Source organism: Amia ocellicauda, chromosome 16, assembly GCF_036373705.1.
Source record: "Amia ocellicauda isolate fAmiCal2 chromosome 16, fAmiCal2.hap1, whole genome shotgun sequence".
Classification (NCBI taxonomy): Eukaryota; Metazoa; Chordata; class Actinopteri; order Amiiformes; family Amiidae; genus Amia; species Amia ocellicauda.
The window spans coordinates 21,199,507-21,215,381 of NC_089865.1; the positions used below are offsets into that span (position 1 = coordinate 21,199,507).

At 40.9% G+C, this 15,875-nt stretch overlaps 1 protein-coding gene across 3 annotated transcripts; it reads left to right on the forward strand.

Moving 5' to 3' along the window:
• The first annotated feature begins 212 nt into the window (after positions 1 to 212).
• Positions 213 to 15,874, forward strand: mfsd6b (major facilitator superfamily domain containing 6b). 3 transcript variants are annotated; one of them, XM_066688546.1, is made up of 8 exons: positions 214 to 545; positions 1,835 to 3,341; positions 7,669 to 7,766; positions 11,557 to 11,718; positions 12,365 to 12,463; positions 12,687 to 12,967; positions 13,603 to 13,612; positions 14,597 to 14,737. In XM_066688546.1, the coding sequence occupies exons 2-8, from the start codon at positions 1,837 to 1,839 to the stop codon at positions 14,605 to 14,607; spliced, it is 2,166 nt and encodes a 721-aa protein (XP_066544643.1). In that variant the 5' UTR covers positions 214 to 545; positions 1,835 to 1,836; the 3' UTR covers positions 14,608 to 14,737. The 3 variants fall into 3 exon arrangements, with proteins under 3 accessions (XP_066544642.1, XP_066544643.1, XP_066544641.1); XM_066688545.1 differs by lacking the exon at positions 14,597 to 14,737 and having other exon boundaries at positions 213 to 545; positions 13,603 to 13,911; XM_066688544.1 differs by lacking the exon at positions 13,603 to 13,612 and having other exon boundaries at positions 14,597 to 15,874.
• Position 15,875: the final 1 nt, after the last annotated feature.

The following is a 15,875-nucleotide window of genomic DNA, read 5'->3' on the forward strand; positions in this document are numbered from 1 at the left end:
TAGAGCAATCCGAAAATACCATCAAGTCAAACAGACGGCAACGCACACACACCGTCTCAGCCCAGTGACTGGCTCTTCCGTGTAAAGACACCGGCCGCGTTCTTCTATCGCAGATGTCCGCTTTTCTGCGCAGATCTGCACAATCCCGACGATCCTATTGGTGGAGCCGCGGACTGCGGACATCTGCGCATCAGCAGCACGACCGCTGTGTGAAGCGGCTGTGAGGCGCCCCGACCCCGGCGCGCAGGTGAGAGGTGACGTCAGGAGCAGACACACTGCCGCCGCGCCGCACAGACAGGTTGGCTGAAATGTGTACGGCTGCGTAACAAGACTTGCTCTGCGAGATTCCGGCAATAAACCCGGATTATTGTGCGTTTTTAAGTGCTCGGCAGGACTCAATGGAGCCACACACAGCGGCACAGTCGGGGTACAGATGATGTTGGAGAGAGGACATCTTCTCCGGACACATTATTATCAATTCAGATCACCTGCCGACGAGGGCGGCCGAGAGAAGATCTTTTAAACTTCAAGAGCAGGACGTTCAGGTAGGACGGTGCACTAACAAATGCTTTTTAAATACCGATTTGTCGTATTGTATCTGATTTGTTTTAAATTTACTGACAGACAATTCATGTATGTGTCCTACATTGAGCGAAGTATTGGAATAATAAGTTGGTATGACTGACGCATCTACATGTACGTATGTATTCGTGTATGATGGTTGAACAGGTTCATGAACCCATTTACTTTTTAATTATTATTGTCGTACAGCGATAACGGAGATCAATAGTGTATAGTGGGGATCACAAGCACACACCACACATCGAGATTCCGCCCAGAGAAGAGCAAGTTTATGAACGTGTTGTCTCTGGTGTAGAAATACCATTGGCAAACAAAAACCCGGCTTTTCCACATAAATGCCAGTGTGTGCCGAGAACATTTTGAATGTTAGGAAACACCCGACACATGCACTTCCGCAAACGTAACACGCAAGCTTGGCGAGGAGCTGTCAATCCTGGCTTTGACTTGTGCACCGGTTGTCCACTCAGGATCGCCTTATTTTGTAATTACAGTTAAGTGCATACGCGTAATTTACATTTCACTCGGGCGAAGTCGCCAAACAAGCTTGTTTTCCTGGCAGCAGGGCGTAGTTATTGTTCCGTGTGAAGTGGTGGGTTGATTGAGTTGGCACATGCATGTAAACAGTGCTTTCAAAGTTATGGAGAATACGTGGGAACAAATATTGCAAAATTAAGATTATTTTTTTAAGAAGTGGTTCTTAATTCATGGCAGAACAGAAGGAAATATAGAAATATGAAACCACTAAGGAATATGCCCTGTATGTCTCACTGGCATTGTAAACAACAATAATAAATAATAATAAGCAATTTATTTTATATGCCATGCTCATGCTGGTTGCACAATAGTCATTATTGAGCCACCTCAGCAATCATGAGACCAAATGACTGCAAAACCAGGCCCCCTGAATGGCCGGTGCTGTGTGTGTACAGAGCAGATCCCTTGCCAATACAGCTGCCGGGGTTGCCATGGTGATAAATGGATGGAAAGTTTGATGGATCTGAGGGTGGCAGGCACTGATCAGAGGCCATCGTGTGTGCCTGTTGTCCTGGTGTGTGTACAAATAATCATGTAAAAAAAACTCTGTGGTTTGGTAATGTATTTAGCAACTTCATTCAAAACTCATTAATGGCCATCCTCTCTTACAGTGAGCTAAATTATTTCACAATGCACCCAGTGAGTGGTCACAGTCCACGAATAGATATTAATTTGTAAACTATATATATTTTTATTTTGTTTCTTTTTGGTCTCCAAGACATGGCGAGCGACGATAGAGTGGCCATTTTGACGGAGGACGAGGAAGAGCAGAAGAGGAAGTATGTGCTGGCCGAGCCCTTCAACACCCTGTCTTTGGATCAAGTGGCCGGGCCCCCTCCCGTGCCGCCACCCCCTCTGGAAACCCCTCTGCCTGCAGAGGAGGACGACATCGACTGCCTGGAAAGGAACTGCATAAAGATTGACGACCATCTCCTCATTTCCAAAGTCTTTTATTTCTTCTTCTACGCCGCCTACGGATCCTTGCACCCTCTGCTGCCTGTCTATTACAAACAGCTGGGCATGACACCCAGTCAGAGTGGTCTTCTCGTCGGCATCCGCTACTTCATCGAGTTCTGCAGTGCTCCGTTTTGGGGGGTGGTGGCCGACCGCTTCAAGAAAGGCAAAATCGTCCTCCTGTTCTCCGTGCTCTGTTGGGTTCTGTTCAACTGCGGGATCGGTTTTGTGAGGCCGGCCTCCATGACGTGCGTCCTGAAGCACCCGACCGTAACGCCGACCAACACCACGATTACCCCGACCTCCCACTCCACCTTGAACGACACCAAGACTCGGTACAGGAGAGCTTTGTACAGTGGGATCTTCACTCTGCCCTTTTTTGACTTGGAACACCTTTTACACTCCCGGCATGCCAGAAACGCTGACGTAAACAGGACAGTGGAGCTGTTAGCTGGAGAGAATGGTACCACACCGGCATCACCCACAACCATCCCCACACCCAGTACCACCACCAGCATGACCACTCAAAGCACAACCAAGTCCTTGGACAAGTACACAATCACTTACAACAGTGACCAAGTGGAGACCATCTTCCTCTTGATCTTGTTGGTGATCATAATCGGGGAGTTCTTTAGTGCCCCCGCCGTGACCATTGTGGACACTGTGACCCTGCAGTACCTCGGCAAACACCGGGACCGCTACGGCCTGCAGAGGATGTGGGGCTCTCTGGGCTGGGGGTTGGCTATGCTCTCGGTGGGCATCGGCATCGACCACACGCACATCAGGCTCTTCATCGAGGGCACCGGCTGCGTCCTCCCCGATTACAAGAACTACCAGATTGCCTTCATTGTGTTTGGGGTCCTGATGACGCTGGCGCTGATTGTGGCCACGCAGTTCTCTTTCAGCAGCAGCATTTACAAACCTGAGGAAGACCAGAAGGAGGAAATAGAAATCCCCCAGGTGGCCCGCAACACTCCCACCGAAGGAAGTCTCGAAGCCGCCCCTCCGGCTACCCCCAGCACCAGCCAGGACCAGTTTCAATACAAAGAGCTGATCGTGCTGCTCTGCAGTGTGCGCTACGGCACGGTCCTCTTCGTGGCTTGGTTCATGGGCTTCGGCTATGGCTTCGTTTTCACCTTCCTGTACTGGCACTTAGAGGACCTGAAGGGGACCACCACGCTGTTCGGCATCTGCTCCGTGCTGAGCCACGTCTCCGAGCTGGCGGCCTACTTCACCAGCCACAAGCTCATTGAGTTGGTGGGACACATCAGGTATGGAATGGGCTTTTATGTCTTGGTTACACCACCAATAGAGGGGCATGGCATCGTAGCTGGTAGGAAAACCATAATATACTTAAGGTGTTTCCAGATTGCAAATGGATTTACTAATGACTAATGACAGTTCTCATTAAGTACTCTTTAAGGCTGAGTGGACAAGGAAGTCAAAGCTTGCAAAATGAACCCAGACAACTGAACACTTTTTAGTATTATTTTAGTATTATAAGAGTTGTGTATTTTCCCCTAAAGATATTTGCTTCATATAACAATAACAATATTCTGTATTTTCATTCCTAACGTGTATATTTTGCTATGTATTGAACGGGAGACAATGGTGGTTTTTGGGTGGCAAATTACTCTGAACAGCATTATATCTTTTGTGGCTTGTGGATGAGTAATCCTTGATGTAAGAGCTAAGGACTGTTTATGAGATGCCCAGCTGGCTTCTCTGTTGACAAACTAGATAAGGGTTTCCACAGTGGACCATTGGTTTTTGATTAATAATATCTGTACCCTTTAAAGCCATCTAAACACGATGAAACAGGACTTAACTGTCTCAGCAATCAGCCTGCCCCTCCCAGTTGTAGTTGTTATAGGCTTTTATGATATCCATCTGCAGAGCATCTGTGAATGTACTTTTTCATCATTTCACTGGCCACATTTATCTTTTTCTCTGCATTGTTTCTGTAAGAAATCATTTTGGCATCATTTGGGTCTTCCATTCTGTTTTCATTCATCTTTTGTGTTCATTGTTGTTTGCTGGTGGCTTATTTTTGGCCTTATCTTTCACCTTCTTTAGAGACTCCTTATTGTCATGTCTGAAGGTCACAAATCTGTTTTTGCTGGCATGTAATCAGCTTCATTGTAATAGCTCTAAATTAAGTCAGCAGTAGTCTTCATACACTACTTTATTAGTCTGTGGTTTGTATTGAATTTAGGTTTATTTACATTTCCTGTCAAGCTATATAAGTTGCTTTGGTATTTTTTCTTTAGATTTTAGTAAGCTTACAATTCAAGCTTAATACAACTTTGTCATTGCAGTGAAACATTATGGCTCTCCTTCTCTTTACACATGACTTCATAATTACATTTGCCATTTGCACAAGGCTGGGACATTTTAGACTCTTGTGTCATTTAGACAACTGAGCATTAAGATGGTGCTGTCAGTGGTAGTGTGTCATAACAGGCCACCATCCATTCAGCTTCCAAAAAAGTGATTTGAGCTGTGAAAATGCCACACACAGAGTGGTGCTTGTAAGACAATATTTTGAGAAAGTTAGACTTTCTTCTTTGGCAGACTTATATAAAGGATGAATTGAATGTGTCTGGACTGGATATTTGCCACAGGATGTATAACCTATTAGTCAGTACGCCTTTAGTATGGGTTTGTGAATATAGGCTTGTGATTATTATTATTATTATTATTATTATTATTATTATTATTACTACACTGTCAAATCACACAGTTTCAGTTAATGAAGCTCAGTTGGCATCTGTTTTTTGCCAGAAGTGACTTAATCCAAATGTCTGACAAAAGACGACCGTATTGTTTAGCGCAGATAATACAGGATATGAAACCGAAGCCTTAGACTATTGGTTTGTAGAAGATTGGTTCCTTTACTGGCATTTGTTTTCATATTTAAGTGAAATGGCTGAATTTACTTAATCTACTGTTGCTGGTGTTTTTCTTGTTTGTTTTGTTTTGTTGTTAAAACCCACAACTATCTAATCAAAAAGTGACTGAACCAATCTGAATAATGATCTGAAATTGAATGACGGTGATTGTTTACAGATTAAAAGAAAAATAAATACATTTAAAAAAATCTATTGATCATCAAGTGAAATGACTGTGCAGTAAAACATTTCACAACATAGAGAAAGTATGCTGGATTTCTCAATTTCTGGTTTTGCGCCATAATCTAATTTCCTGTATATAAATATGTTCAGCAAACGTTGTTGTCCCCTACAGGTATCAACCCTATTTACTCACAACACTGACTGCTAGTTTGAGATAAAGCTTTAAATTCATCCAACTACAGTCTAACTTGTTTTCATCAAGACAATTGCATATTGTTTTGACCACGCAAATCACACCGCTACTGAGACTCGCTGGTTGTGGTTAAAACTGGTATTCATTTGTGTGTTTTTATTTCCAACAGAGCACTTACAGACTTCTAGCTGTCAAAACCCTTGGTGCTTCTCATATTTACAGTGACACTAGCTGGTAGTTGAACATCAATGTTTTCAATGGGTGCAGAGGCTTTTTTTTTATGATGTTCACTTTGAAGTCACAAGACAAGGGCATTCTGTGTGTCTGTTGTAGTTTGAAATGCAGTATTCCCAATGATTCTTTCAGTTTGTGCGTAATTGTATTAAGTATCTATACACCTGTGTTTTGGAGCCAATGTTTTTTTTTGTTATTTATTTCTAAATTGAAACACATCATCATCATCAAGTCAACGAGTCATTTACTTATAGGGTTAAACTTCCTGTTGTGGGGGATTCAAATGTTTATTATGAGCTACCTCTTACAGTTTCTTATTACTTTATGCATTCAATTAAACAATACTCTGACCAGTGTTGATTTTCTAATTCAATTCTAACAAATTTGGATGTTTGCAAGTTCCACTGCAAGCTATTGCTTCAGCACATGGTAGTAAAACAATGAAAACCTCCTCTCTCTGTTTATTCTCAGATGTGCATGATGAAGGAGTCTAGTATACTGGTCTCCTTAAACCTCATCACACTTGGAAGGGGTGGAGAACATTTCTTTTGTTGTTATTTTTAAAAGATGATCAAACATACAACTACCTAAATACATATGTATGACACCTTGTAACAGGACACACCTAAATTTTTTCACACCGCTTCTGGGTTCGATGAGTCATTCGGATGTTCAAGGTCAGTGGCAGTGACATCTTGCGAAACTGGAATACTGTGATCCCCAGCCAGGCTAGCGAGAGTGCCCCGCATTTGTCAGCTTTTCAATTCTCTCTGCCGCCACACCCATCTCTGGCATTCTTTGTGGCACTGAAAAGAGCTTCATTTCCCTTCATCATGATGACTTTGATCTGGTGTGTGCAGACAATTCCTTCAACAGTAACTAGGGGAAGCCTAGTTATTTCATCCAAGGTCTGTGTTCCTGTCACTTCAGTTGGAAAACACTGGCATGCTGGCAACATGTAACTGTCTTTGCTTTGTTTTTGTTTTGTTTTTCAACAATAAATAATTTCAGTGATATAATGACGCTGAAAATGACAGGGATGCAACAGGATTAGCAAGGCACTTCATAATAAAACCCTTGCTATCGAATCCTGAATTATCGGTTGGAAAACCAATGACTTTTTCAACTACGGAGGAAAAGCACAGATACATATTTACTACACTTAAGGAATTCAATATCTTGTGCTTTTTGAAGTCAAATGAATGGAGAAACTTAACATTTAAAGTAATTAATTTCCCTGATCTTAAAATCAAAAGTGAATTTTTTGCTCTGAAGAACGATTGGGGACATTTCTTAGAGAAACAGTTTTCAGTACTTGCAAATCCCGTTTCCAAAGTCATTGTTGTATCTCCTCTGTGCAGTATTAGAGGCCTGAGGCTTGAATGTCTTTACTATAAAGCAGCACTGTAATTTAATACTCTGCTGAAAATTGTTCGTATCTTTGTGTCTCCCATCTTTTATTGATCTAGTGTGGCAGTTTAGTTAGGGAGAAGAAAAAACAAAACTCTGTGCTTAGTCCAAAGAGATTTAACTGGCATTTCTTTTTAATTAGATCGACTACATCGCCCAGAATGCCACAGCTTGCTTTGTCTTCCTTTACTTTTTAACTGGTGCTTTGAGCTTTGAGCGTTTTGTGAAGTTAATTAAAAACTTGGCACACAACTGAAATATTAATCATCCATCAAAAGTCAAGAGAACTAACTGCAGTTTAATGGGTTCTGAAAGCTTGTTTTGCAGCAAATTACAGGGGTATTATATTTAACAGGGCTCGAGTTACAGATAAAATGGTTTTAAACAAAATACGTGGTCACTGACCATTGCATGCCATGAACAAAACAAAGATGCGTATGTTTCAATGAAAAGTGCTTATTTATGAGGGACTTGGGCTGTGAAGGGTCAGGGTGTGATGTAAGTTTGTGATGCGACGACTGAGGTAAAAGTCTTGGGTGGTGTGATATGAAAGCGCTGTGGCTTATATTAGAAGTGGAGCCGCCCACGGAGCATGAGTCATGCTGTGCTCGATTCATGTGGAATTGACAGCGCTGGTCCGTTTGTTTTTGAATTTCATCTTTTTCTTTTTCTTTCTCCCCATTGCAGGGTTTTGTATATTGGTTTGGCCTGCAACACAGCCCGCTATCTCTACATATCCTACTTAGAAAATGCTTGGATTGTCCTGCCTATGGAGGTACTTCAAGGTAAGGAGTGTTCACAGTGTAGTAGAAGTTTATTTTGTATTATGAATCTTACTTTGGGGGGGGGGGGATTGGTTTCACCCATTTATTTTTGATTACCCCACATTGCTTTGATTTCTCTGACTGCCCAGGTTCTGCAACATTACAGTGACAGCATCTACTTGAATTAAACCTCCAAGACTTAAGACTTACCACAATATTTAAAGGCCAACACCACTGGTGCACACTATATACATTTAATATAAGTGATCATTAGAATTTGTAATCTGAGAGCCCCAATTCTGCGCTTATGGGTAAATTGTTAATCTTTCGTTTAATTGCTTTCAACATATTAGGCCTAGTCAAAAGCGAAGCACCAAAGCAGATTATTTTATTTTATTCATGCTTGACATTATATCTGTACAGGAAAAACAATGTGGTTAAACGAGATCTCGGTTAAAACCCACATTCGCAATGAAACAAGATGTTGACACCTAATATTTCTGTACCCAGTAAAGTGACATGTTTTGTGTGCTTGCCTCGCTCTTTTTAACTGGCAAGCAACTGATTTTAACCTGGTGGCTTGATACCAAACGCACATTTACCAAGAGGAATGCACCTAACAAATATAGGACCTAAGCAAAATGCATAATTAGAACCGTTTTTTTCCATTTAACACTAACACTTCATGGTAATTCAGCGAGCAGTACTAGTTGGCCTGTTTTCGTATGTAATAGCGGTGTGTGGGTCGTCTGCATAGCCTGGCTGTAAGTTCTGTTGTCTTATTTGGTTACACAGCGTTTCATATGGAAACCACTAAGCCCAGGTGACACTGACTTTACAGAAGCCCTGGCATTAAACAAAAGGTCAGGAGTTTCTTGGAACAGGCTCTTGTTTAAATGTTGGTTTTACTGGGTGTTGACACTATATTCAGAGCAGGCTGGTCAAGCGTACACACCCGGAGACAGCGGGCAATCTCTTACACCTTATTCAGGTCACTTAATAATGCCCTCTACTTTCTGCACCTATAAAAACATAAATTAAATCATTTCACAGTATAAGTCTTTAAATACCATTTCATGACCATTTTTTTTTTCTTCTAAAGCATGCTGGTAAAGCCCCCTCTGGAGAGTCTGTCAAAAAATACTTATTTTATTTTTGTATTTTTTATAGATAGCCTTAAACATAGCTTTCTGCAAACCGGAAAAAATAGCCAGCAGCATGCGTTTCAATATCCGTCTTCCTCAATGTCTTGACAGTTAAGCGTTTAAGTGTTGAGAAGCGTGATGTGACAGGAGTCTTCACAGTTGCCTTCTCATAAAACCTCATTAGGTTCAAAAGTGCTCCAGGCGTTTTGAACATGTTTTCGAGGTTAGCCACATGATTCAAGCATGATTGGGATATTTTAATGTGTTCTTACTGCAATAGTTTTTTTTTTTCCTTCAACTCTCTTAATATCTTCCTGTTCAGTGTCTAATACTGAGTTTCAGGTCTTTTTGTATGCATGTATTCTATTCATTTCATTGTCCTTAACCTTGGGGGGTGGGGGGAGTTTATTTCTCTGTTTATATATTTAAAAAAGTGTTTCTTCTCTCGATTAACTGTAGGCAGCATTTCACAATCCTGCCCAGCACATCCCTGATGTCTTTTATAATCTTTTGCACAGCCATAAACAATATTAAAGCTCACTTATCTTTAAGGATATGGAAGTCATTCTTTGCCTGACCCCATCAAAAATAAATCAATCAATACTCAATACTTTTGTGAAAACAAAAACGCAGCACCAGGGGGAACAATGAGCATTACATAGAAGCAAACTTCAATTATTTTAAAGAATATCTGTCATTGTTGTTATTATTATCCACTTTAAAAAAGCTCAGATTTGCTTTCTCTGAGCTGTTGTTTTCTGTTCAGAACTGAATCATTTTTATCAGAAGCTTGGCAATCGGTTTAAAATTAACTGTTTTATTTATGTTTTAGTTGTTGTATTTTAAATAAAAATGATCAGGGGAAATTATGGATTTCCTCAGAGCACATATACAAAACATTGATGTTGGCCATATTCCAATTCAGGTGTTCCTGTTCCTGTTTTTTTTTTTTTACCCCTGAGGTCTACAAATCTTGTTTACTGTCATAAGCCATCCTAGCAGAGCAACAGCAGTTCTTATCCAACTTTACATGTTTCCCTTATCAGTATACAAATGTGATTCTGTTGCTTTTTTTACATTTTAAATCCCCTGCCACTGCAGTCTTATAAAACAAAGTTTTCCTGATAATCCCACTGACAGATGTTAAAGTGACATGTTTGGATTATAGCAAATATATATTTAAACAATAAAATAAAAGCTGTACCAGGAACTCCTTTTAGTCAAACATAATGAGAAGACTGCCCTTTGCTTTCTGCTGTGTTTCATTAGAGATAAGCTCGTCACACCTTGAACTAGCATTGAAATTCCCCCCCAGCTCCTTCCATTTGGATCTTAAAAGCAAAGGTTCACAAATATATGGGACTGTACAGATTATACTGCAATTGGGATTTTAGATGGAGATTGTGGTGTAAGAGTACTTTTCTCACTGATTTTACACTTGCATTACCTAAACCCAGCTAACACTCCAATTAGGGGTGGGTGGTAGACCCACCAGTATGACGTTGTGCCATGATTTGGATTTTGCCATATGTGAATTAGAAATATTGTTTTGTTCAAATCTTCAGTCAATTGATACAGTAATAATTACAAATGTTTTGCTTTTACTATAAACATCATCATATTTTTGAATGCAAAAAAATATAGAGTAACAGCTAGAAAAAGTGCCAGGGGTCTATTGCAATACAAAAAGTACATTATCGTCATATTCTGTGCAGATTCTGTGCAGAATGACGAAAGTCTGTGTGATCTAAACATACCTAATGTAATAGCACTGACAGAGTGATGCATTCTGGGCAGGGTAGTTTTCTGTAGGAAGTCTGCTTATAGGCATGTAGCCGGAGTTATCGATAAAAAGGGGTGAGATTAAAGAGTTTACTTTCCATGTTGCAATAATTGTTTTAATTTTATTTAAAGTACTTTTAAATATTTTCATATTCAATTTTAATTTATACTTATTTATTTCATACACCTTTGTTTGTGTATTTGCACAGAAGTTAAAAAAACATTTGCACAATAAAATCAAAGGTTTTCAGGTGCATATTATGTCCAATACCTCACCCTTTCAGGTTTTATAATGTTAAAAGCAACATTGATTTAGGGGTAATGCATATTAATTGGCCATAATTAAGTAATTCAATTTAGTTTTAAGCAGGTTTTTGCATTCACATTAAGTGCAATTATTGATTCATTACTTTTATACATACGTGGACTCTCTGAACTCTAATATGCAGCCAAGGCTGGCAAATATGCATAAACTTAAACCCACAATCGCAATAGAGATTTTATGACTCCATATTTGTAGAGCTTTTTATAAACTTAGGGCACAAAGGCAAAGATTAGGTCATTGTAATCCCTTCAGCAAACTATCATGTGCTTCTTTGTTTAGAAAAACTATTTCTTGATTCTAAACCCAAGAAAGAAGGCTTTGCTCATTTGAAGGATTCATTTCCACAACATTAATAAACTTAACATTTAGGGTCACTTCCTCGATAACCTATCTTTCTTGCCAAAGACTAACTGCTGTGTAAGATTTGTATTTATTTGTGAGTTTAATAAATTGGCTGTTCTACTGTACATTTCAGATTAGAGGTTTGGCAGGCAGGGGCGCTGTCCTCTGGCTCTCCTCTGTGGGTGTCCCCTGGTCTGAAGGTGTTGTGTATCTGCAGGTATCACTCACGCCTCTGTGTGGGCAGCCTGCATCTCGTATCTGAGCGCTGCCGTGCCCCCAGCACTGAGGACCTCTGCCCAGGGCATCCTGCAGGGCCTTCACCTAGGCCTGGGCAGGGGCTGCGGAGCCATGGTCGGGGGAGTCTTCGTCAATTTCTTCGGTACGTATGCCAGTCTCCCCCCCCCCTTTCCTACCTTTACACTTCTGGTGCATTTCATTACATTTAAACTGTCTTAAATTTCTGGCTCTAAATTGTTACGATGTTTTGAATACAACTCTTAAATTAACTCTTTTATTGCAACTCTATTTACTTACTTTTTATGTTTTATTTTTTCGTTCTATGAATGGTGTTCTGTTTACTTAGCTTTACCAAGCCCAATATTAAATAAAGACTGACTGACTGATTGTCTGATTGTTCATTCCCCTACATTGACAATGGGAGTTGTCAGTAATTGTTCCATATCACAAGAAGAAGAATGTGTTGTTGTTTTTGTAACATCTTTTCTTGGAAAAATACATAATTGGAACCCTAGCCACTGGAAACCCTTATAACAAGAGCAGACACTAGCTCTGTTCATCAGGTGTAATGTTCCACATCTGAAAAGCTCATCAAGGTGCATTCTGGGAGATCCTTGTCTGTCATGGCATTTTCTCACTCTGTTTCGTGCTGGAGATATATTTGATGTTGTTTCATTGCCTGCTAGACTCATCTTGAGCCCAGTTCTTACAATTAGTTGAAGGCCTTTAAATGGTACCTGCTGGATGCTGGTTCCTCTTTAACCTTCGACTTTCTCTCTCTGTTTTAGGGGCGGCTGAGACCTTCAGAGGAATAGGAATGGCTTCTCTTGTGATCTTATTAGTGTTCGCTTTCATTCAGTGGGTGGTAGGGAAAAATGAAGAAAAAGGTGAGACACTGAACCGTGATGGGAGCCCATAGTGACCTCGTTCACTTCTTCAGGGCGATAAACTGCCTTTGAAATTAGAAGGAACATGCACAGTAAATCGATGAAGTATTTGATCTACAGGAAATCTAGTCATCCTGACATACTCACTGCATAACTGTACCCTTTATTTTCCTTCCCCAGTGTTAATACTGACTGTGATGTTGTTATGCTGTTTTTGGTTTAGAGGACAGGATGCTGGCGGAAAACATCCCCGTACCATCCAGTCCAGTTCCCATCGCCACCATCGACCTGGTGGAGCACCAGTCTGAAGCCGTGATGCCTCGCATGGAGCCCAAGCTGCCGCCCAAGAAGACCAAACACCAGGAGGAACAAGAGGACGTCAACAAGCCGGCCTGGGTCATCTCCTCCTCGCCCTGGGTGACCATAGCCTTTGCCTTCTACCAGATCAAAGAGATGGTGAAAATGGCCCGGCAGAGCCCTGCTGTGGAGAATCAGCCTCTTCAGGTAGGGAGTTTTTCTCTGTAATCGGGGGAAAAACCCACACCTAAAGGCAGGCTTGAGCCTAAAGTTTAGGTGAGATGCCCAGGAGAGCACATCAAGGTGTTTGCTGCCTTGGCGCATGGCAGAGAATTTCAAAATCTGTATGGCATACAAACGAGCTGGTAAACTAATTAGACTAGTTACTCTTGAAGAGATTAATTCTGCAATGTATTGCCACCTAGTCTCGCTGAGATTGTGACAGTAAACAGACACCGTTTGTCAAAACAAAACCTTGTTGGATGGTTAGCATGTCTGGAGGTTATTAAAAAGATGAAACGCACAGCACTTTCTCCAGCAAGCATCCAGTGTTTAATAGAAGATAATCTGTCAATGATTCATGATGGTAAAGTGCAGGCCATACGTTCTCTGCTCTGAAATATAAAGGGATTTTTATGCTGATGCACATGTATGGTTATTCAATTTTTTCTCCTCTAAATTAAGTTGTTGTTGAGTCAATCTACACACATTTCTGAAGAGGCTACAGTCTGGGCAGTGTTTGATGTATTTCTCAAATGGTATTCTCTTTTGTAAAAATTGTTAAAATATGGTGGTGCAATGACTGAAGCACGTTCTCTCTCTTTCATGCTTACCTTGCTCAGCTGAAGAAAGGTGAGAAAGTGTTTTCTTTTATTTAACATTTCACAGGGGGTTTCGGTTTCAAATGTATTACTTTTTTTAATCTCTGTCTAAATCCTGCATAATTGTAATGAAATGAAGGTAATTGAATGTTGTTCAATAAGGAATCGCTACTTTTGATTCAGTCAAAATCAAGCCAAAAAATGAAGACCTCTTGTCACAATTCTGTTTATTTATTGATTTATTTATTTTCACATTTGATGGTAGTTATATGGGGATGCTGTGGACGCACATGGTGAAAGTGACAAATAAAATCCCTCTGTGTAACATGATCTGATTTGGACTTGGGTTATTCTTGATGATCTCCGGTCACACACAGCCGCCAATTAGTTGACGTGTTGGCAAGCATGTGACCAGGGCTGAGGATAGCATTGGTCATGCTGTAAGAATATGAGGAGGAGCATAGGCCATTAATACTCCTCAACACACACAAGCACACAGATTTCTTTATACACAGACTTCAGCAAACCTTTCATGTGTACATACGGAATCCAGAAATAGGATTTGGCAACAAACATCACTCTTTGCCAAGATCCAGAATTTATTATCCATGTTAGTGCAGGTCTGTGAGGCCGACTTCCGCCCAGAGAAAACGAAGAGAAGGTCTGAAATGGAAGTGTTGGATGATTTTGGTTTAAATTTAACACGCACCACACCCCTTCGCACTTGCTTCACATTCACTTTCCAACTGCCTCCACCTGCTTTATTTTGAGGCGCATATGTTGCTAGTTATGAATGAGTAATGGATACACTAATGAACATTTTTTTTTTTTTTTGCCAGTGCAGCTCTTGGTAGGTACCATTAGTGAGTACAGCCATCATCAGCTATTTATTAATGATTACTAATAATTATGATCATAATAAAAGGAATGGCATGTATTTATAACCTTATTACTAAATGCAAATTGTCCCTTTAAATAAAGCTTGTGCTAATGCGAAGGTTTCTGTATCTGGTAGGAGACGAATGAACCTGTCGTACCAGCCCCTCCAACCGTGCCAACGTCCGACAGGCACACAGCAGACCAGCCTGCGGGGGCGGAGGAGCTGGCATCCCCCGAAGCTCCTCCCAGCACCCCCGCCAGTGACCCCCCAGCAGAAGTGAACCCGGCCCCGGACAACCAGGCCCATCCGCCCCCGGACCCCCCAGACAGCGTGGAGCACCCCACTCCTTTGCCAGGCAGCTTTGACTCTGCGCCACCCTTGTCTTCGACGAACCCTTTCCGCCAGCAGTGACCACGAACGACGGGGGGAACTTACACTTCCAATCCTGTAGATAGGACTCCTACTTTGGTGTCTGGGTCAGCCTGTATCCATGTTTTTTTAAAAAGGGGTGGAAAACTAATTTCAAACCAAAAACAAAGACCACCTGAATGTTTTTTTCTTTTTGGTAGGAGGGATGCATTGCCGGTAGATTGTTGCCGTTTGAGATTTGGTAGCACTTGCAGCTCCTTGTTTATTTGTGGTCATCATCACTGGAGATCTGTCACACGCATGCGGGATACTAGTCTAAACGCATTACAGGTAACCTCTAAACATGGAGTAACACTGTGGATTCAACTAGTATGCACTTGCTATGACAGATTATTGAAAAACTGTTCAGTATTTTATTACACTTTGTTCCATCCTTAATCAAAACTCCAAAAGTGCCCAATGTGTAGTCTGTGTAGTCCAGCTGGTGCCTAAAAGTGCTTTAATGTGTGTGTGTGTGTAACTGTCCTGCTATTAATTTAACTGCTCCATGACTCGGGGTAAACTGGTAAATATAAGAACGTCCAATTCTTATTCTTAAGTTTTTATTTCACCAGCACATTACAGCGCTTACGTTAAGCTTTGAACTCTGTAAACTGCTGAGAAAGTGAACGTTATAAAAATAACATGTATTTTAAATGTGTTTGGGGGGTGATGAAGGGTTAATTTAATACTGTTTGCACTCCAAGCGCCTAGTATTGTGTACAGAAAAGGCAACAAGTGGCTTTAACCATTCACATGCGCCTGTGTCCTTCAGGACTCTGTGCATTGTTTTAACTGTGTGTGCCTTCAGTCTCTGGCTTCTTAATATATTCACCCCTTGATTTGTAATGTTTTCAGCTGCCAGAAAAACTGTTTACCTGTGTTAAAAGAATACAATTTACACAAACAAATGTAAAATGTCACTGGACTCACTGTAGTGCATTTTAATTAAATAATCTATATGTACAGACCTGAGAAAATATTAAAAAGGTATATTAAAGCTGTT